Raw genomic sequence first — 22,325 nt, forward strand, 5'->3', positions numbered from 1 at the left:
GCCCCTAACAGACAGAAATCTATGGTGTCTCTGCTCTTATCTCAATGCAGGAGATTCCAGTGCACAGACTGGTATTCTATGCACATCGTCTCCAGGGAGTTTCTGAGATGTAAGGGTGAACTCCCTTGAGGTGTTTAGGGAAGAAGGACATTCCTCCCTTTACCCCTTTTGAATTCTTGTGGTTAGACTACTAGTAAACTTGACACAAGACAGGGTAACAGGAGAAAAAGAGACAAATTGCAATTCATGTGCACAAGAAGTGTCATAGAAATGGGACCTAAGAAGTGGGCAAAGCAGGCAGCTTTTTTATTTTGTAGACAACAAAACAATTTGTGAGGAATCGACAGGACAAATCAACTTAGGTTTTAGGTACTCAACTAGTAAGGAATCTAAACAGAATCTGTACCCAGGGTAGTAAATGAAAGACTTAACAAGGTTTGTGTATACAGGCTTCTCTGCTTGAACTGCCTATTTCTGGTTAGAAGGGTTTCCCTCTGCCTCCAGATGCAGGCAGTACATCCTTCATATGAGATGTATTTCCTGCTCTCAGGGAGGCAGATATCGGGGGGTGGTGGAATGTCCCTCCTCTGTTGGCTGTTTCTTAAGTAACTTGAATTCAAAATAATCAATATGCCACTGTGGTATATTTGGGGGCAGAGTGCCTAAGCCTTGACAGGTCCCTCCTCTGAAACTTGCCTGCAAGTCTCACATGGTAAAAGCTGATCTGGTCACTGTGGAGAGAGAGAATGGATTAGTGGAGTCCTCCATTTCATGGCAGCAGTTGCATCATTCTGAGAACAGGTCAGTTCATTTAAAGAGTGGTATCTCATTTCAATAGGTGGTGATGCAGGTGGGCTCCCAAAGCTAGGTCTAGGGTGCAAGCGGTATCAGGTAGTTATTAATAAGAGGCATTTCTATGGAAACAAAAGAAAAGCAGATGTTAATGATTGGAGCTGGTTATAAACCAGTTTCTGAGCCCAGGGGTAGTCAGTCAAGAAGTTTTCTAGGTGTCAGGATCAAAGCAACTATTGCAGTTTGAAATGTCTCTATCACAGTTAGCAATATCTCTGGGTGATCAGGTTAACTTTCTGAGTGGCTCATACAGCAACAGGCATGAAGTCTATTTGAACATAAGGTGTTGTGACAATTTCTCTGATCTTTGCATCAAGTCATCTAGCTTCACGTTGCAGGACTTCAGGAAAATGGCAATGTTAGTTCTCAGTGATTCAAGTCAAAAGAATGGGAGAGTGAGCGGATCAAGATGGCAGAGGTGTATCACTTGGAGCTCACTGTCTCCCACAGACACATCAAAAGGATGGGAGAAATTGGGAATTTTAGTAAGAAAGTTGCAGCTAGATATGGGTGGACACTAGAAAAATTCAGGATCCAACCCAGTTTGCAGGTAAATAATAAAACTTCAAGGAAATGTAATACCACTAGAACCTAATACCCACACATGTGTAGTACACTTTCTATTGAACCATTTTTTCTGTCTATCATCTCCCTCATTTCTACTGAAGACAGGAAAACTAAGACCTAATTTGTTTGCAAAGGAAGTCTAAATTCAATAAACTTGGCCTGATTATTTATCTAAGTACAGTAAGAATAACAATTTGCCAATAGGTGCGCTTTTAAATCTGCTTTGCTGAAATGGTTCATAAGGAGTCTCCAGAAGGAAATTTTAATAGCCTCTTGAGGCTAGGAAGCCACAGCAAAGACTTGTTGTCAAACCTAGAGATCTGGATGAATTCCTCTCTTCCTGAAGTCCCCAAAACATCCTAAAGTTCCTGTGCCTGCCAGAAGTGATCTTCCTTACTCACCTGGTAAGGCTGATGGGAATTCTGTCAGCAAGGTCCCAGGCTGTTTTTCCAACGGGTTTTTATGGCTCCCTATGGTTAACCTTAGTTTCCTCAAGTTATCTGGTCATATCCAAGTCTACCTGTGTCTGTCAAATATGACATTCCAGTCAAAGTCTCAGTAGTGTAATCACTGTTTCCACTTGTGTCCCGCTACAAGAACAGATTCTCACTGAACTTTTGAAAAATAACAATTTTCCTAAGAAAATAAGAACACTGAGAGTTTCTAATTTCTGGAGTGATATGGTAGGGAGAGAAAAATTAATGTTTCAATTCTAATGACAAAGGTACAATTTATCAAATTGCTGTGTTAAAAAATTTCCTTATATCTAGAAAATGAAAGATTTTTAAAAGACAGTAATCTTTCAAAAAATCAGGAAAATTATCATCATATTTGTAATTCATTAAGCCCCATGTTCCTAATTCTTATATTGCCAGAGTCCAGTTTTTGTATTGTTTCTGTCAATCCTCCCTGAAGTTTGTGGCTCATAGGGACAATGATAATTTCAAGAAGCCTGCAAGGTTTTGGTTAAAGCTCGTATAATTTGCCCAGGGAAATGTGTGCCTGGATCACACTTGATAAACCAAGCAGAGAACACATTTTCTCACACTTTCTTTGCCACCGTAAGGGAATCAGCCTTGCAGCAAGGAAGGCTTCAACTCATCCAGAAAATATAGGAATGACAAGAATATTTTGATGACTCATCTGTTCTGTTCAGTCTCTCGGTCGTGTCTGACTCTTTGCAACCCCATGGACTGCAGCATGCCAGGCTTCCCTGTGCATCACCTATTCCCAGAGCTTGCTCAAACTCATGTCCATTGAGTAGGTGATGCCAACCATTTCATCCTCTGTTGTCCCCTTCTCTTCCTGCCTTCAATCTTTCCCAGCATCGGTGTCTTTTCCAATGAGTCAGTTCTTCACATCAGGTCGCCAAAATACTGGAGTTTCAGCTTCAGCATCAGTCCTTCCAATGAATATTCAGGAGTGATATGCTTTAGAATTGACTGGTTAGATCTCCTTGCAGTCCAAGGGACTCTCACGAATCTTGCCCAGGAGGAACAAGATGGCAAGAGGAGTTGGTGGATGTGGAATACATCTCTCTCCATGGATACATCAGGAATACACCTTCAGACACAGAAGTGCATGCAGAATACCAGCTGAGAGTGGACAGGAGTACATGACCAGCAGAAAAGAATGTATAGACCCACGCAAAACTCAAGGTCAAGCCCTGAGCCTTTAGAGTGGGTCCACTGGCTCCAAGATCCTAGACTACCAGAGAACTAACCCTAGGATATCAAATAGTGAGAACTGACACAAAGGAAACCACAGGAATACAAGACCCGGCATCACCAAACCACTGATAGCACCCTCTGCAGGACGCCTCATCTAAACCACAAAGAAAACAAAAATACAAACCCGATCATCAGCAGACAGAAATACCACCTTACTCAGCCTTGCCCATCAGAGGAAAAAGCAAACAAACAAACAAACAAAAACTCAGCACAAATCTCACCCTATAAGAAGCTTACACAAACCACTGGACCAACCTTAGAGGGCAGAAACAAAAAGGAAGAAAGAATTCAACCTTGAAGCCTGGGAAAAGGAGACCTCAAACATGATAATTAAAAAAATAATAATAATAATGAAAAAAGGAAAAGAAATACTACACAAATGAAGGAACAAACCAGAAACACAGAAGTCCAAATCAATGAAGAGGAAACAGGCAAACTACCTGAAAATGAATTCATTGCTAAAGGGAATGCAGTGATACTGATACTTTCAAAACTGTCTGGCAAATTCTTTTAAGCTAAATATAGTCTTATCATATGATCTAGCAAATGAACGTTAAGGTATTTACTCAAAAGAGCCAAAACCTTAAGCCCATCCAAAAACCTTCAACCAAATTTTAATAGCAGAATAAGTCATAGCTGCCAAAAACTGAAATCACCAAAGATGACCTTCAGTACACGAGTGGGTAAACAAACTATGGTAAGCTACATGGAATGCTATTCAGTCCTGGAAGAAAACATTTCAAACCATAACAAGTTATAGAGAAAATTCAATGTATATTGATTAGCAGAAGGAGCCAGTATAAAAAGCCTACATACTGTATGAGTCCATCAGTGTTACAGTCTGGAAAATGCAAATCTTTAGAAAGAGTAAAACGTTCAGTAGTTGTCAGGGTTCCAAGTGAGGTTTTGAGGGATGAACAGATGGAGCATGGGAGATCCATAGGGCATTCACACTCCTCTGCACGACACCGTGTTGGCTGAGTTGATCCTATCATGCATCTGTCAAACACTAAAGAACTGTAAAACACAAAAAGTAAAATGTATTGTAAACAATGGACAATAGTTAATAATAACATATTGACATTAGTTGATCAACTGTAAAAAACGAACTTGTATCCATTGAACCAATACAAGATGTTAATAATAGAAGATACCAAGTGGAGGAAGAGAGTGGCTGTATGGGACCTCTCTATTCTATCTGCTGAATTTTCTCCAATCCTAAATCTGTTCTTTTAAAAAAGAAATACAGAGGGGCAACAAACTCATAAACACATGAAAAGAGGAGCTACATCACTCATCATGAGAGAAATGCACATCAAAATTACAATGAGGTGGCACCTCATACAGGTCAGAATGGCCATCATCAAAAATTGTACAAGCAGTAAATGCTGGGGAGAGTTTAGAGAAAAGGTGGGAATGGAAATTGATATAGCCACTATGGAGAACACTGGGGAGATTCCTTTAAAACTAGAATTAAAACTACCATATGACCCAGCAATAGAAATACTGGGCATATACACTGAGAAAAGAATAATTGAAAAGACACCTGTATCCAGTGTTCATTGCAGCACTGCTTACAATAGACAGGACGTGGAAGCAAAGCAGACTTCAACTGACAGATGACTGGATAACGAAGTTGTGGTAGCCACATACAATGGAATATTAGCCATAAAAAGGAACTAATTTAAGTCACTTGTAGTGAGGTGGATGCACCTAGAGCCTGTTTACAGAGCGAAGTAAGTTAGAAACAGAAAAGTAATGTACATTAACGCATATACATGGAAAGTAGGAATGGTACTCACGAACCTATTTGAAGGGCAGGAATAGTGACACAGATGTGGAGAATGGACCTGTGGACACAGCAAGGGAAGGCGTGTGTAGGACGAATTGAGAGCGTGCCACTGACAAATATAGAGTCCCATGTGTACAAAAGATAGCTGGTGGGAAATTGCTATATAGTACAGGGAGCTCAGCCTGGTGCTGTGTGACAGCCTAGAGGGGTGAGATGAGGGGGTGGGAGGAAGTCTCATCAGGCAGGAGGAATATGTATAGGTAGAGCTGATTCATCCTGTTGTATAGCAGAAACAACACAACATTATAAAGCAAGGATCTGTCGATAAAAACAACTTTTTAAAAGTCTACTAATTTAAAAACTAGAAAAAATTATGGATAAGAACACATAGCCAGTACAGAGTTACATGCACCAATGCAAAATGAATAAAAGTCAGCAATAATGAAAAACAAAATATCACAGTAAGAATTTGATCCTCGAATTAAAATTCTTAGGAAACAGGCACAGAAAACATTGACACATATAACTAACTTCAGAAATCTGGCATAAAATGATCAACACAGCAAAATCAAGAGACTGGTCTGGAAGAATCGACAATACTCAAACCATGTAATAGAAAACACACCATAAACAAAAGCAACAATATGAAAAATGTAGTTACAAAGAAACCTTAGAAAAATGTATGCAGTCTACATGAAGGCAACAAGAAGAATTTCCTGAGTGCCTTAGGAAAAAGAAGTCTCAAACAGAATAGTATGTTTTGTGTATTCCTGAGGACATATTGTAAGACTGTTGATTTTCCTTAAATCCTTTACAGATTGAGTACCACATCCAGAGTAGCTGAGACCACAGTCACACCATGGGCGGCTGTTTCCTGTACCCAGAACAAACCATGGAAAACTTATACAAGGAATAAAGACAACTACTAACAAAAGCAAGAACACAAAACTAAATAATCCCTGAGGAACAATAAGTCTCCATTGAACTTGACCCTGTGAGTGCCCAGGTCAGGGAGTACTCTGAGGCTGACACAGGTGTGCAGGCCACAAAGGAAACAGACAACAGGATCAGCTGGAAAAGGCTTTAAACTGGAGCAGTTGATTCTTCCACTGGGCCGTGGGACCATGAACCTCTACTGGTTCACTGAAGGAACCTGAGGCAGCATCTCAGAGCCCCATGCCAGGATCATGGGGCACCAAAGTTTGGGATGGACATGGCAGTATGGCCCAGAGGTCATGCAATAACCAGCACAAACTTTGTTAGTGGATGACAACTGGCCCTTGTAAATGATGAGCTTAAGAGACTGTCACACATGGACTAAAAGAGAAAAGCCTGTATCACAGTAATTGTACAAAAGGACAGAAATTCATCTCAGAACTTTCAAGCAATGCCCCTGCAGTCGACTAAGAGCCCACAGTGAGAACCGTCAGGCTAAGGAGCCCCTTCACTTTCTCTGCTGGGATTGTGTGGGGCATGGTTGGGGACAGGGGTGGTTTTATACCAGAAAGGGAAGGGTTTCCAGGCTCTGCCTGCAGTCAATATGAAGATCCTGAGTGAGATGTGAGGGGTTCCACACCACAGAAGGCATTCACCCATCCTTCCTTCCCTCTTACCTGCTTAGCCTTTTCCAGGAAGCCTTAGGCAGTGTCCAGATGAGATGCAGGTGCACTTCTCACCAGGCATCTGTGGATTTGACATCTTCCAGATGACCCAGGATGCCTGGAAAATCCCATAGATGGAGGAGCCACTTCAATCCATGGGGTCGAAAGTCGGATAGGACTGGATTTTTCACTTTCATCTTCCAGGTGAGGTTCTTGCCCTCAGGTCAGCAGATTATGGACACGACTGAAGGACAGCAGGAGGTGAGGTCTTGCCCTCAGGTCAGCAGATGGGACGTAATGCAGCATTATGGTCGAAGGAAGACAGGGTTAGAGGACAGAGAGGATCACTCAGCACACAAGAAGGAGCCCCAGAGTGTCCTCACTGTCTGTCTCAGCAGCTCCAGGAAGGCTGTCAGGCTCGGGCTCCCAAATTCTTCCTGCTTGGTTTACTGAGAGAAGTGAGAGGTAAGGAGTGAGGCCAGTTGACTGAGATCAGCAGGGACATCCCAGGACCCACTATGAGTTGAAGAAGGGACCACATCCCCCCTCTTGACAGAAACTCCCCCAGAACCCGCCCACCCAGGCCCCGCCCCTGCTATCCTCCTGGAGCCCAGATGTGCATGATAGGAAGTGACGGCCCCTATCCATGCTGGGTGCCATGCCATCTTTGAGAGGGCTGCTATCTTTGAGAGCTGCTGTAGCTGTGACCAGAGGGAGGAGTCCGAGGTCTCATCAGGGGTCCAAGTCGGAGGTGACATGAGTTACAAGTGCACTGGATAGTTACAAAGATATGCCCTGGCACTCCCAACACCTTTTCCATCTGAAAAGAGAGGGACTTCACAGCCCCCGGCAACCCGGCACCTGCTCTATGCCCGGAGGCTTGGACCTGGCTCTTAGGTCCAATGTCCATCGGCTACGCACGTGGGTTCTCGGGACATAACCTGGATCCAGGGGTGGTGGATCTGGGTGCGGGGTTGCTGGACCCTGGCTCTGTTCAGTAGAGGGAAGACCGGGATTCTGTGGAGTGAAGGAGGGACCCACGGGGGGACTGAGTGTTTCCATACCCCAGATTGGCAGCCACGCCTAACCCCTTACCCAGCATGACTTGGCCACAAAGCAACTGGTCAGCATCTGGGCAGTTCTAAAGGCTGAGGGGCTCCCTGACTGGGATCACTGACACGGGACACTCGGGGAAGAGGGGACCTCGTTCCGAAGGGCTGGCAGCAGGTCAGCAGAGGGAGGATGTCAGGGCTCGGGAGGAGTCAGGGTAATGACCATCCTCTGCATCACATGGCCAACTCAGGACCCTCCCCTGTGGCCAGCACTTCCTCCAAGCCTAGCACGGGGAAGGGGGGCTGCAGTCTGAGAGGGGCAGTTAGAGCTTAGTTTTGAAGGGGCAGCCTGCAGGCAGCAGAACAGCAGGTCGCGTGACCCCTGGGTCGGGGCTGAGCACTCCCTCCTCTCCTCCTCCCGGGTGACAGGGAAGGTGTCAGTGTCAACTTCAGAGCAGGAGAGGGAACAGGGTGGGGGGAGGGTTTGGATATGGGGATCTTGCCCCAGTTTTCATCCTGACTCTGAATGTGAACTCAGAGAAACTGCCTCCCCTGCCAGCCCCACTGGCCCCCTCTAACACCCAGGCAGGGGTGTCTGGCTGGGTCCCAGGGCTCACTCTCACTTCTGGTTCAGCAGTCTCAGGGGACAGGCTCACCAGGAAAACAGGAGCCCTGTAGGTTCCAGAGCCCTGGTCTCAAGGACCCTGCAGAAGGCCCCTTGGTTCAAGCCGGGGAGGACTCTCCCCACTGAAGGTGCTCACAATATCTCCTTATCCCTCCTCCAGGTGCCATCCTTACCTGCTTTCCTGCCAGCATTCTCGCCTGCTGTTCCTGATCTGTGTCATTATGCCTCGGAGGCACAACAATAAGTACCATGCCCACGGGAAATGCCACCAGGTCCAGGGGGACACTCAGGAGGCCCAGATCAGTGCTGCTGCAGCCCCAGGAAAAGAGTGCCCTTCCTCCCCCTCGTCTGTCCCTCAGGGTTCTCCCCCAAGCTCCCCTGCTGCTGGCGATCACCAGGAGCTTCAGGGAGCCATGGCTGCTAGCTCTCCTGGTGCAGGATCTTCCTGTGCAGGATCTGATGAAGGAGCCCAGGACCCAGAGGAGGAAAATGCAGGTGGCTCCCAGGCAGCCCCTGCCACTCAGAGCACTCACAAAGATCCTCTGGCCAGGAAGGCTAGCATGCTGGTGGAGGTCCTGCTGGACAAGTACACCAAGAAGGAGACCATCACTCAGAATGCCCTGCTGAAGGTCGTGAGCAGGAAGTACAGGCAGCCCTTGCCCGAGATCCTCAGGAGAGCCTCTGAGCACGTGGAGCTGGTGTTTGGCCTGGAGCTGAAGGAAGATCATCTCACATGCTAGCAAAGTGATCCTCAAAAATCTCCAAGCCAGGCTTCAACAATACAAGAACTGTGAACTTTCAGATGTTCAAGCTGGATTTAGAAAAGGCAGAGGAACCAGACATCAAATTCCCAACATCTATTGGATCATCAAAAAAACATCTACTTCTGCTTTATTGACTACACCAAAGCCTTTGACTGTGTGGATCACAACAAACTGTGGAAAATTCTTAAAGAGGTGGGAATACCAGATGACCTTACATGCCTCCTGAGAAATCAGTATGCAGGTGAAGAAGCAACAGTTAGAACTGGACATGGAACAACAAACTTGTTCCAAATCGGGAAAGCAGTATGTCAAGGCTGTATATTGCCACCCTGCTTATTTAACTTATATGCAGACTACATCATGTGAAATGCCAGCCTTGATGAAGCACAAGCTGGAATCAAGACTGCCGGGAGAAATATCAATAACCTCAAATACGCAGATGATACCACCCTTATGGCAGAAAATGAAGAAGAACTAAAGAGCCTCTTGATGAAAGTGAAAGAGGAGAATGAAAAAGTTTTCTTGAAACTCAACATTCAGAAAACTAAGATCATGGCATCTGGTCCCATCACTTCATGGCAAATAGATGGGGAACCTATGGAAACAGTAAGAGACTTTATATTTTTGGGCTCCAAAATCACTAGACATGGTGACTGCAGCCATGAAATTAAAAGACACTTGCTCCTTGGAAGAAAAGCTATGACCAAGCTAGACAGCATATTAAAATGCAGAGACATTACTTTGCCTTCAATGGTCCATCTAGTCAAAGCTATGGTTTTCCCAGTAGTCATGTATGGATGTGTGAGTTGGACTATAAAGAAAGCTGAGCACCAAAGAATTGATGCTTTTGAACTGTGGTGCTGGAGAAGACTCTTGAGAGTCCCTTGAACTGCAAGTACATAAAACCAGTCCATCCTTTAGGAAATCAGTCCTGAATATTCATTGGAAGGATTGATGCTGAAGCTAAAACTCCAATACTTTGGCCACCTGATGTGAAGAAATGACTCATTGGAAAAGACCCTGATGCTGGGAAAGATTGAAGGCAGGAGGAGAAGGGGATGACAGAGGATGAGATGGTTGGATGGCATCACTGACTTGATGGACATGAGTTTGAGCAAGATCCAGGAGTTGGTAAAGGACACGGAAGCCTGGCATGCTGCAGTCCAAGGGGTCACAAAGAGTTGGACACAATTGAGTGACTGAACTGAAAGCCTTTGACTGTGGGGATCACAACAAACTGTGGAAAATTCTAAAAGAGACAGGAATACTAGACCACCATGCCTGTTGCCAAATTAACATGTATGAAGTTTAAGAAGTAACAGAACAGCACATGGAACAGTGGTCTGGTTCAAAAGTGGGAAAGGTGGATATCAAGGCTGTATATTGTCACCCTGCTTATTCAACGTCTATGCAGATTATATCATGCAAAATGTTGGCCTAATAAATCACAAGCTGGAATCAACATTGTTGTAAGAAATATGAACAACCTCAGATATGTAGATGATACCTCTCTAAAGGAAGAAATCAAAGAGGAGCTAAAGAGCATTTTGATGAGTTTGAAAGAAGAGAGTGAAAATGCCTGCTTCACAGTCAACACCCAAAAAACTAAGATCATGGCATCTGTTCTTATCATCTCATGTAAAGTAGATGTGGAAAAGTGGAAACAGTGGCAGACTTTATTTTCTTGGGCCCCAGTATCTTTGTGGATACTGACTTCAGGCATGAAACTAAAAGATGCTGGCTCCTTCAAAGGAAAGCTATGTGAAACTTAGACAGCATATTTAAAACAGAAATATCAATTTGTCAAAAAAGGTACCTATAGTCTAACCTATGACTTTTCCAAGTAGTCATGTACAAATGTAAGAGCTGGGCCATAAGGAAGACTGAGTGCCCAAGAATTAATGCTTTCAAACTCTAGTACAGGAGAAGACTTTGAAAGTCCCTTGGACAGCAAGAAGATCAAACCAGTCAATGTTAAAGGAAATCACCCTGAATATTCAATGGAAGGACTCATGCTGAAGCTGAGCCCCAATAATCTGTCCACCTGATGCTCTGAAAGATTGAGTGCAGGAGAACAGGGTGACAGAGGATGGGATGGTTGGATGGCTTCACCAACTGAATGGATGTGAGTCTGAGCAAACTTTAAGAGAGAGTGAAGGACAGGGAAGTCTGGCATGCTGTAGTCCATGGGATCGCTAAGAGTCAGACACGAGTTAGTGACTGAAGAAAAGCAACAGAGAAATTGAAATGTCAGGCACCTACAGTAACGGCAAACAGTAAACACAGTGTGAACACACACACCCATACAAACACACAAACACAACATACCTGTTATTGAGATAAACATAAACTCTCATGCTAAAAGCCCAGTTAAATCAGTTCATATTATCCAATAACTTATGTTCAGCCTTCAACCAAAAATTGTAAACTATGTTAAAAAGCAGGAATGTCTAGTCTGATGAAACAATGAAAGAAATTAATCACACTCAGATATAGGATACCATTTTCAATATCAGATTAGGATTTTAGAATAGCCATAATTCACATAGCTTATACCATCCCTCGTTGCTCAGCAGTAAAAAATCCACCTGCCAATGCAGGAGACACAGGTTTGATCCCTGGGTGGGGAAGATACCCTGGAAAAGGTAATGGCAACTCACTCCTGTATTCTTGGCTGGGAAATCCCATGGAGAGAAGAACCTGGTGGGCTATAGTGCTTGTGGTCACAAAAGTGTCAACCAAATAATAATTTTAAAGAACAGTAATCAAGGATTGTGGAAGAATTACAAGGAACAAGGAATGTATACAACTAGAGGAGCCTGGTGGGCCACAGTGCATGGCATCACAAAAGCCTCAGAAAAGACTTAGCAACTAAAAAACAATGCAGAATGGGAATAATATAAGAAGCAATAGAGAAAGAAGCAGAATATATAAATTAATAATGACTGAGAATTTTCCCAAATTAGTGAGAGCCAGTAAACCACAGATTTAGAAAACTCAGAGAACATGAAGCAGGACAAACAAAAAAATAAAATAAAATCTACACCTAAGCATATCATACCCAAACTGCAGAAAACCATGAAAAAGAGAATTCTTGAGAAATAGTAGAGGGAAAAAAAAAAAAAAAAACTAGAGAGGAAAAAGAGTAACAATTACCTAAGGTTTTTCTTCAGAAAGGGCTTCCCTGGTAGCATAGTTGCTAAAGAAACTGCCTGCCATGCAGGAGACCTGGGTTTAATCCCTGGGTAAGGAAGATCCCCTGGAGAAGGAAATGGCAAACCACTCCAGTATTCTTGCTTGGAATATCCCATGGACAGAGGAGCCTGGCAGGCTACAGTCCATGGGTCACAAGAGTCAGACATGACTTAGCTACTAAACCACCACGACCATTTCTTCAGAAACCATGCTATCATGAAAAGACTAGAGTTAACTTTTTATTTATTTATTTTTTAAGTTTTTTTTAAATTTTATTTTATTTTTAAACTCTACAATATTGTATTAGTTTTGCCAAATATCGAAATGAACCACAGGTATACCTAAATCCCCATCCTGAACCCTCCTCCCTCCCCATACCCTCCCTCTGGGTCGTCCCAGTGCACCAGCCCCAAGCATCCAGTATAGAGCATCGAACCTTGACTCGTTTCATACATGATATTTACATGTTTCAATGCCATTCTCCCAAATCTCCCCACCCCCTCACTCTCCCACAGAGTCCATAAGACTGAAAAAAAAGGGTTATTGTTACCATCTTTCTAAATTTCATAAATGTGTGTTATAAGCCAGAAAGAAAAACACCAATACAGTCTAGAGTTAACTTTTTAAATCATTGAAAGAGAGAGAGAGAGAAAAAAAAAGAAACACTAAAATCAACCTAGAATTCTGTAACAGGAAAAAAATCCTTCAATGGTAATGAGAAACAGATCCTTAAATGGACAAACAAAAACTGATGGAAAGTTGTCACCAGTAGATCTACTCTGCAAGAATTGCCGAAACAAATTCTTCTGGGAAAAGGAAAATGATACAGGTCACAAACTTTGCCTACACAAGGAATGTAACAGAGTTAGAGAAAAAATAAATGAAGATCTCATAAAGCTTTTTATTATGTTCAGTTGAGCAAAAACATAGCTGTTTTTCCAAAATAATAATATAACTACAATATATCCAGTGATTATATATTCTGAATAAAAGGAATAAATGGCAGAAATGATACAAAGGACAGAAGAGGAAGAACTAGGAATATCTGCTATGAGATACACGGACCAACCTTCAAGCAGGATCGTGTTACTCTAAGAGGATTTGAATAAGTTGCAATTGTATGATGCAAACTCTACAGAAACCATTAAAAATGTTAAGAAGTATAACTGATATGCCAAAAAGAACAGAAAACAAAATACAGTTAAATCTTGATTCAAAACTAGAGAATGCAGAAAAAGAATATCAAAAAAGGAACAAAATATAAGTTCAATAAATAGAAAACAGTTACAAATACTGTTAATCCAATACTATGCATAATCACTTTTCATGCTAATAGTCTAAATAGACCAATTAAAAGGAAGATATTGATGAAAAGAATTAAAACAACAAAAATATACCTAACCTTATGCTGTGTATAAGAAATCCACTGTAAATTTGAAGATAAAATAGATTAAAAATAATGTGATGGAGAAAACTATACCATGCTAATATGAGTGGGAAAAAAAAGGTGGACTACCTAAATTTACTTCAAACAAAGCAGTATTTAGAACAAGAAAGTCAGGAGTAAAGATAGGCATTATGTAATGATTAAGTGGTCAATTCTCAAAGAAATCATAACAACCCTTAATGTGTTTGGACCAAAAAAAAACTGTGTTAAAATACACAAGGCAAATATTGATGATGCAGAAATACTCTTACACCTAGAGATGTCAACACATGTCTTTTAGGATTTGTCAGACCCAGTAGGCAGAAAATCAGTAAGGTGTAGTTGAACTAGATCTAAATGACATTTATAGAATCTAAAGCAGACATTTTTTCAAATTCATAACATACAGCAAGACAGAACATTCATGCCATAAAACTCACATTTTCAAATTCGTGTCCATGGAACAGGCTCCCTGTCCCTGGGACTGGCAAGAACAAGTGGGTTGCAGATCACATTCTAGCCTACCAGGCTCCTCTGTCCATGGGATTTTCCAGACAAAAACTGGGTGGGGTGCCATTGCCTTCTCTGAAACTCACATTATCAAACTTAAAAGAATAGAAATAATATAAAGACTGCTCTCACACTGGGATCAAAATAAACTAGAAATTGACAACAAAATGATAGCAGTAACACTGAGAGTATTTGGAGATTAAAAAAATATACTTCTAAATAACATGTGGGCCAAAGAGAAAATCTAATAATAAGTCTTGAAATATTTTCAACTAACTGAAAACAAAATTACAATTTATCAGAAGTTGTGGGATATAGCAAAATCTGTAAAGAGCTATATACAGCATTGAATGCCTATATTAGAAAAACCTAAAATTAATAATTTACCATTCCATCTTAGTAAACTTGTGAAAGGAAAAAGAGGAAAAAGAAATAAAGCAGAAATTAATGACACTGGAAAAAAGAAGACAATAGAGAAAAACAACAAAACCAGAAGCTGTAACTCTAAAAAAAAAAAAAAATGATAAAAGTCTCAGCACCATAATCAAGAAAAAAAAGAGAAAACACAAATTATATTATGAATAGTAGAAATGAAAGAAGAGTCATGATGACTGATATGATGGACATTAAAAGGATAATAAATGAATATCATAAACAACTTTGTACCTTCAAATATAAAAGTTAAATTAAGAAATTGCTTGAGGATATAACTAACCAAAATTTTGAAAGGAAAAATACATAGTTTGAATAGGTCTGCCTCTATTAAAGAAATTTAATCTATAAGTAATAAGCTTCCAATAAAGACAGCAACAAGCCCAGATGATTCCACTGATGAAATATAACAAAAATTTAAAGAAGAGATGATAACAGTTCTCTACAATCTATTTCAGAGAATAGAAGCAAAGGGAACACCTCTTCATTCCTTCCATGAGGCCAGCATTACATTTTAATTTCAAAACCAGAAAAATAAATTAATAGAAAAAAATTTCACACAAAGATTGTATTCAGAGAATGAAAAGCTAAGTCACAAACTGGGAAGAAAGAATTGTAGGACACATATCTGAAAATAAATATGTAGCAAAAACATACAAAGAACACTTACAACTCAACAATAAGAAAACAAGGAAGTCAATGTAAAAATGCTTAAAAGTGCTGAATAGACCTCTCACTGAAGAATATAAAAGATGGTAAAGAGTATATGAAAAGATGATCTACATCATATGTCTTCAGGGAATTTCAGATCAAAACAACAATATAAAAACAGCCAATAATAGGGCTAACGCAAAAAAAAAAACAAAAAAAAAAAAAAACACCTCACGATATCAAATACTGGCAAAAATGTGGACAAATAGGAACTCTAACTCATTGCTAAAGGGAATGCAGTGATATAAATACTTTGGAAACTGGCAATTTATTTTAAGCTAAACATAGTCTTATCACATGATCTAGCAAATGAACGCTAGGGTATCTACTCAAAAGTGTCAAAACCTTATGCCCATCCAAACACCTTCAAACAAATTTTAATAGCAGACTAATTCATGGTTGCCAAAAACTAAAAATCACCAAAGATGACCTTCAGCAGATGAGTGGTTAAAGAAACTATGGTACTCTACATGATGGAAAGCTATTCAGCCCTGAAAAAAAAAAGTTTCAAACCATAAACAGATATAGAGAAATTTCAACATATATTGATTAGCAGAAAGAGCCAGTATAAAAAGCTGACATACTGTATGATGCCATCAATATTATATTCTGGAAAATGCAAACCTTTAAAAGAGTAAAAAGTTCAGTAGTTGTCAGTGGTTCCAAGTGAGGTTTTGAGGGATGGACAGGTGGAGCATGGGAGATCCACAGGGGATTCAAGCTCCTCTGCAGGACACCGTGTTGGCTGAGTACAAAATATGCATTTGTCAAACACTAAAGAACTGTAAAACACATAAAGTAAAATACATTGTAAACAATGGACAATAGTTAATAATAAGGTATTGATATTAGTAGATCAATTGTGACAAATGAACTCGTATCCATTGAACCAATACAAGATGTTAATAACAGACGATACCAAGTGGAGGAAGAGTGGCTGGATGGGAACTGTCTATACTATCTGCTGACCGTTTTTCTAATCCTCAATCTGTTCTTTTAAAAAAGAAATACAAAGGGTCAACAACCACATGGAAAGATGCACAACACTCATCATGAGAGAAATGCAAATCAAAATTACACTAAGGTGTCATCTCATAATGGTCAGAATGGCCATCATCAAAAATTGTGCAAGCAGTAAATGCTACTGAGAGCTTAGAGAAAAGGGAACTCTCTTCCACTGTTGGTGGGAATGGAAACTGATATAGCCATTATGAAGAACAGTAGGGAGATTCCTTTAAAACCTAGGATTAAAGCTATCATATAACCCAGCAATAGAAATACTGTGCATATACACTGAGAAAGGAATAACTGTAAAGACACCTGTATCCAAAGTTCATTGCAGCACTATTTACAATAGCCAGGACATGGAAACAACCTAGATTTAAACTGAGAGATGAATGGATAAAGAAGTTGTGGTAGATGTATACAACTGAATATTAGCCATAAAAAGGAATGAATTTAAGTTACTTGTAGTGAGGTGGATGCACCTACAGCCTGTTACACAGAGTGAAGTAAGTCAGAAAAAGAAAAAGAGTGTATATTCATGCATAAACATGGAATATAGAAAATGGTACTTGTGAACCTATTTGCAGGGCAGGAATAGAGACACAGATGTAGAGAATGGTTATGTGGATGCAGCAAGGGAAGGAGAGGTGGAATGAATTGAGAGTGGCACTGACAAATATAGAGTACCATGTGTACCACAGACAGCAAGTGCAAAATTGTATATAATACAGGGAGCTCAGCCTGGTGCTGTGTGACAGCGTAGAGGGGTGAGATGAGTGGGTGGGAGAAAGGCTAATGAGGCAGAAGATCTATGTATACTTATAGCTGATTCATTCTGTTGTGTAACAGAAACTAACACAACATTATAAAGCAATTATCCTCCAATTAAAACAATTTTTTAAAGCTCTACTAATTTGAAAAATAGAAAAAAAAATCTATGGATAAGAACACATAGCCAGTACCAAGTTATATACAAAAATGCCAAATAAATAAGATTCAGGAAAATGAAAAGCAGAAGATGATGGTAAAAACTTGATCCTCAGATTAAAATGCTTAGGGAACAGGCACAGAAAATATTGACAAATATAAGGAACTTCAGACATCTGGTATAAAAAGATCAACACAGCAAAGTCAAGAGACTGCTCTGGAAGAATCAACAATTGCTCAGATCATGTAATAGAAAGTACAACATAAACAAAAGCAACCATATAAAAAATATACCTACAAAGAAACCTTAAACAATGTATACAGCCCAGATGGAAGCAACAAAATTCCCTGAGAGCCTTAGGAAAAACAGGTGTCAAACAAAATACTATGTTATGTGTATTCAGGAGGAGCAGATATTGTAAGGCTCACTTTTCCTTAACTCCTTTACAGATTTAATACCACATGCAGAGCAGCTAAGACCCCAATCAACCATGGGCTGCTATTTCCTGGATCCAGAAAAAAAAAAAAAAAAAAAACATGGAAAACTTACACAAGGAATAAAGAAAACTATTAACAAAAGCAAAAACACAAAATTACATAATCCCTGATGGACAATAGGTCTCCATTGAACTAGGCCATATGAGTGCCCACGTTGGGGAGTACTCTGAGGCTGACATAGGTGTGCAGCCTACAAGGGAAGCAGACAACAAGATAAGCTGGAAGAGGCTTGAAAGTTGAGCCCCTGATTCTTCAAGTATGCCCTTGGACCATGAATCTCTACTGCTTCACTGAGGGTATCTGAGGCAGCATCTCAGAGCCCCATGCCAGGACCATGGGGCACCAAAGTTTGGGTTGGATGTAGCAGTATGGCCCAGAGGTCATTAAAAAACCAGCACAAACTTTGTTGTGTGTTTGCTGAGTTGCTCAGCTGTGTCCAACACTTTGCAACCCCATGGACTATAGCCTGAAAGGCTCCTGTGGCCATTTTGATTCTCCAGGCAAGAATACCGGATTGGGTTTCCATGCCTTCCTCCTGGGGATCTTTCCAACTCTGGTATTGAACCCAGGTCCCCACATTGCAGGCGGATTCTTCACCACCTGAGTCACCAGGGAATGTTAGTGGATTACAACTGTGCCTTTTCAATGGTCACCCTAATAGACTATTGTGCAGGGACCAAAAGAGAAAGACTAGTATTACAGTAATTATACAAAAGGACAGAAATTCATCTCAGAACTTAAGAGCAATGCCCCTGTGGTCAACTAAGAGCCCACAGTGAGAACTGTCAGGCGAAGGATCCCCTTCCTTCACTTACTCTTCTGGGATTGTGTGGGGCATGGTTGGGGACAGGGGTGGATTCATGCCAGAAAGGGAAGGATTTCCAGGCCTTGCTAGCAGTCAATATGAAGATCCTGAGTGACATGTGAGGGGTTCCACACCACAGAAGACAGTCTCCCATCCTTCACTCTCAGCTCGTCTTACCTGCTTCAGCCATTTCCAGGAAGCCTCAGGCAGAAGTGTCCAGATAAGCATCAGGCAGAAGTGTCCAGATGAGACGTACGTGCACGTCACACCAGGACTCTGGGGATTTGATGTCTTCCATGTGAGGCTTTGTCCTCAGGTCAGCAGATGGGCCCTAGCCCAGCACCTACAGTGGTCAAGGGAAGACACAAAGAACAGAGAGCATCACTCAGCACAGAAGAAGGGGCCCCAGAGAGCCCTCGCTGTCAGTCTCCAGAGCTCCACGAAGGCTTGTAGGCTCGGACTCCTAAATACTCTCTCCCGGGGTTGCTGACAGAAGTGAGAGGCATGGAGTGAGGCCAGTTGACTGAGCTCATCACAGTGACGTCCCAGGACCTCCTAAGAGTCAAGGAAAACTCCCATGCCAATGCTGCAGGAAACTCCCCTGGAACCCCACCCACCCAGGCCCCGCCCCTGGTGTCCTCCTGGAGCTCAGATGTGCATGACAGGAAGTGACATCTTCCTAAACACGCTGGAGTGAGACACCATCTTTGAGAGTGCCTTATCTTTGAGAGCTGCTGTGGACGGTGACCAGACAGAGGAGTCCCAAGTCTCATCAGTTGTCAAAGTTGGAGGTGACGTGAGTTACTAGAGCAGGGACACATCTCCGCACCCCCAACCCCTTTTCCGGCCAAAAAAAGGGGACTGTACAACCTCAGGCCACCCTGCCCCTGCTCTCAGACCAGAGGATCCAGCCTAGTTCTTAGGCCACAAGACCATCCGCTAACCCCTAGTGGGTGTCAGGGAAGAATGCCTCAGTCAGGCTCTGCTGGACTCTGGCTCTGCTCAATAGAGTGAGAGCCACGAGCCCTGTGGAGTGAAGGTGGGACATTCGGGGGACTGAGGGTCTCCATGCCCCAGAACGGTGGCTACACATAACACCCCAACCACTGAGACTCAGACGTGGACCATCCGGGCAGCACCCGGGCAGCTCTAAAGAATGAGGGGCTCCCTTACTGTGATCGAGGACACGGGACACAGCGAGGAGGGGACCACGGTCCGAGGAGCTGGCAGCCAGTCAGCAGAGGGGGGATGTCAGGGCTTGGGAGGAGTCAGGGTGACGACCATCCTTCCCATCACATGGACCACTCAGGACCCTCCCCTGTGCTCAGCATTTCCTTCCGGCCAAACAGAGGGAAGGGGGCTGCAGTCTGAGAGGGAGTTAGGTGTGATCATAAAGGGGCAGCTGCCGGACAGCAGAGGGGCAGATCCCAGGACCCTTTGGTGGAGGGCTGAGTACTCCCTCCTCTCTTCCTCTGGGGTGACAACAAAGGAGGCAGTGTCAACTTCAGAGCAGGAGAGGGAACAGGGTATGTGCGGAGTGGTGGGGGTGGGGTTCGGATATGGGGGAGTCTTGTCCCAATTTTCATCCTGATTCTAAATGTGAACTGAGAGAACCTGCCTCCCCTGCCAGCCCTGACAGGCCCCCTCTAACACCCAGGCAGGGCTGTCTGGCTGTGCCCCAGTGCTCACTCTCATATCCTCCTCAGGGGTCTTAGGGGATAGGCTCACCAGGAGAACAGGAGCCCTGTGGTTCTAGAGCACTGGCCTGAAAGACCCCTCAGAGGCAGCGTTGGTTCAAGCCGGGGAGGACTCTTCCGGGTGAAGGTGCTCACGGAATCTTCTTGTCCTTACTCTAGGTGCCCTTGGTGCCGGCCTTCCTGCCTGCATGCCCACCTGCAGTCTGAGACCTGTGTCCTCATGCCTCGGAGGCACAACAATAAGTACGATGCCCGTGTGAAACGCCACCAGATCCAGAGGGACACTCAGTGTCCCCAGGAGGCCAAGAACAGTGCTGCTGCAGCCGCAGAAGAGGAGGGCCCCTCTTCTCCCTCTTCTGGCCCTCAGGGTTCTCCCCCGAGCTCCCCTGCTGCTGGCAAAAGCCAGAAGCTTCAGGGAGCCTTGGCACTAGCTCTCCTGATGCAGGGGCTTCCTGTGCAGGATCTGATGAAGGAGCCCAGGGCCCAGAGGAAGAAAGTGCAGGTGCCTCCCAGGCAGCCCTGGCCACTCAGAGCATTCTCAATGATCCTCTGACCAGGAAGGCCAGCATGCTGGTGGAGTTCCTGCTGGAGAAGTACGGCATGAAGGAGCCCATGACAGAACACCCTGCTGACGGTCATCAACAGGAAGTACAGGCAGCACTTCCCTGAGATCCTCAGGAGAGCCTTTGAGTGCATGGAGCTGGTGTTTGGCCTGGAGCTGAAGGAAGTGGACCACAGCAGGAACATTTATGTCCTCATCAGCAAGCTCAGCCTCGGGGGTGACGAAGGTCCAAGTGATGAGAAGGGGCTGCCCAAATCCAGACTCCTCATGGCGCTCCTGGGGTTCATTTTCATGAAGGGGAACCAGGCCACCAAGGAGGAGGTCTGGGAATTCCTCAGTGTGTTGGGGGTCTATGCTGGGAGGAAGCACCTGATCTTTGGGGAGCCCAGAAGGCTCATCACCAAAGAGCTGGTGCAGAAGAAGTACCTGAAGTACCTCCAGGTGCCCAATAGTGATCATCCACACTATGAGTTCCTGTGGGGCCCAAGAGCTTGTGCTGAGACCAGTAAGATGAAAGTGCTGGAGGTTCTGGCCAAGACCCATGATACGGTCCCTAGTTACTTCCGAGATCTCTATGATGAGGCTCTGAGAGATTAGGCAGAGAGAGCAGGGCTGAGAGTTGCAATGCAGGATCCAGCTATGGCTGAGGCCAGTGCCCCTCCCAGGGCCAAGTCCTGCAGCTCCTCCCACATCTAAGGAGGGAGGCCAGGGCACTTTGTTCCCTTTGTGTTGGAACAGAGCAATCTAGCTCCTAAATAGTGCAGAGTAGTAGGGGTGGAGGGAACAATACCTATGTGTTCCTACAGTTTTAGGTAGAAAGGAGTTTACCTGCAGTTCATTTTAACAAAATATGTATCTTTCCCCCTTTATCCATAGGAGAAATATCTAGTGAAAGATGATTTAAAGTAGATAGGTAAAGAGATGAGGGAGGTGGTAAGTATTTTGTAATGTTACTACTTTTGATAAGGTTTATTGTGCTTCAGAATACAAATGTATGGATCATATAAATCATAGGTCTTTGCTGTTTTAAAGTTTTGAAAGCCACAGTCTGGGTATTTGTAAAACACATTGGAAGTACTGAATAGATTGTTCACAATCCAAACAAGGTAACATGACTTTGGAACAGAATTTTCTTGAAGAGTAGTCAAGCTTCTAAAGAGTGAAAGGTAGTAGGGGTGAAGCAAACCAAGTTTAGATCTCATTACTGTTTTACATGACTAACTTCTACACATTATTTATTTCCTTTTCTCCAAATGTTTTAACTTCTAAGTTTGTTTTTGTTCAGAATATTAATTGGGTAATGATATTGCTGTTACATTTATTGCTGTTTTAAGAGTTTTAAAGTTACAGTTTTGGTAGATGTAAAAGAGATTCACAAACCATCTTTATTGTCTCCATGATCTGGAAGTAGGTAACAGGGCACTGAAGGAGAGATTTTCATGGTAATGCAAAAGACGACCACAGAAAATACTGACAAACAAAAAGAAGTGGAGGAAAATGTCTTTAAGTTGTTGTTTACCTTATTTCTTTTAAACTTTCTATTAGTAAAAATAAAAAAAAACTTTGACTTATTT

At 42.8% G+C, this 22,325-nt stretch overlaps 1 protein-coding gene across 1 annotated transcript; it reads left to right on the plus strand.

Moving 5' to 3' along the window:
• The first annotated feature begins 6,328 nt into the window (after positions 1-6,328).
• LOC102274555 (melanoma-associated antigen B4-like) lies at positions 6,329-21,447 on the plus strand. Its single transcript, XM_070367028.1, is given in 3 exon segments — positions 6,329-6,357; positions 8,380-8,868; positions 20,844-21,447. Coding segments are annotated over 3 exon segments (1,122 nt in total).
• The last annotated feature ends 878 nt before the right edge of the window (positions 21,448-22,325 follow it).

Source organism: Bos mutus, unplaced genomic scaffold, assembly GCF_027580195.1.
Source record: "Bos mutus isolate GX-2022 unplaced genomic scaffold, NWIPB_WYAK_1.1 CTG731, whole genome shotgun sequence".
Classification (NCBI taxonomy): Eukaryota; Metazoa; Chordata; class Mammalia; order Artiodactyla; family Bovidae; genus Bos; species Bos mutus.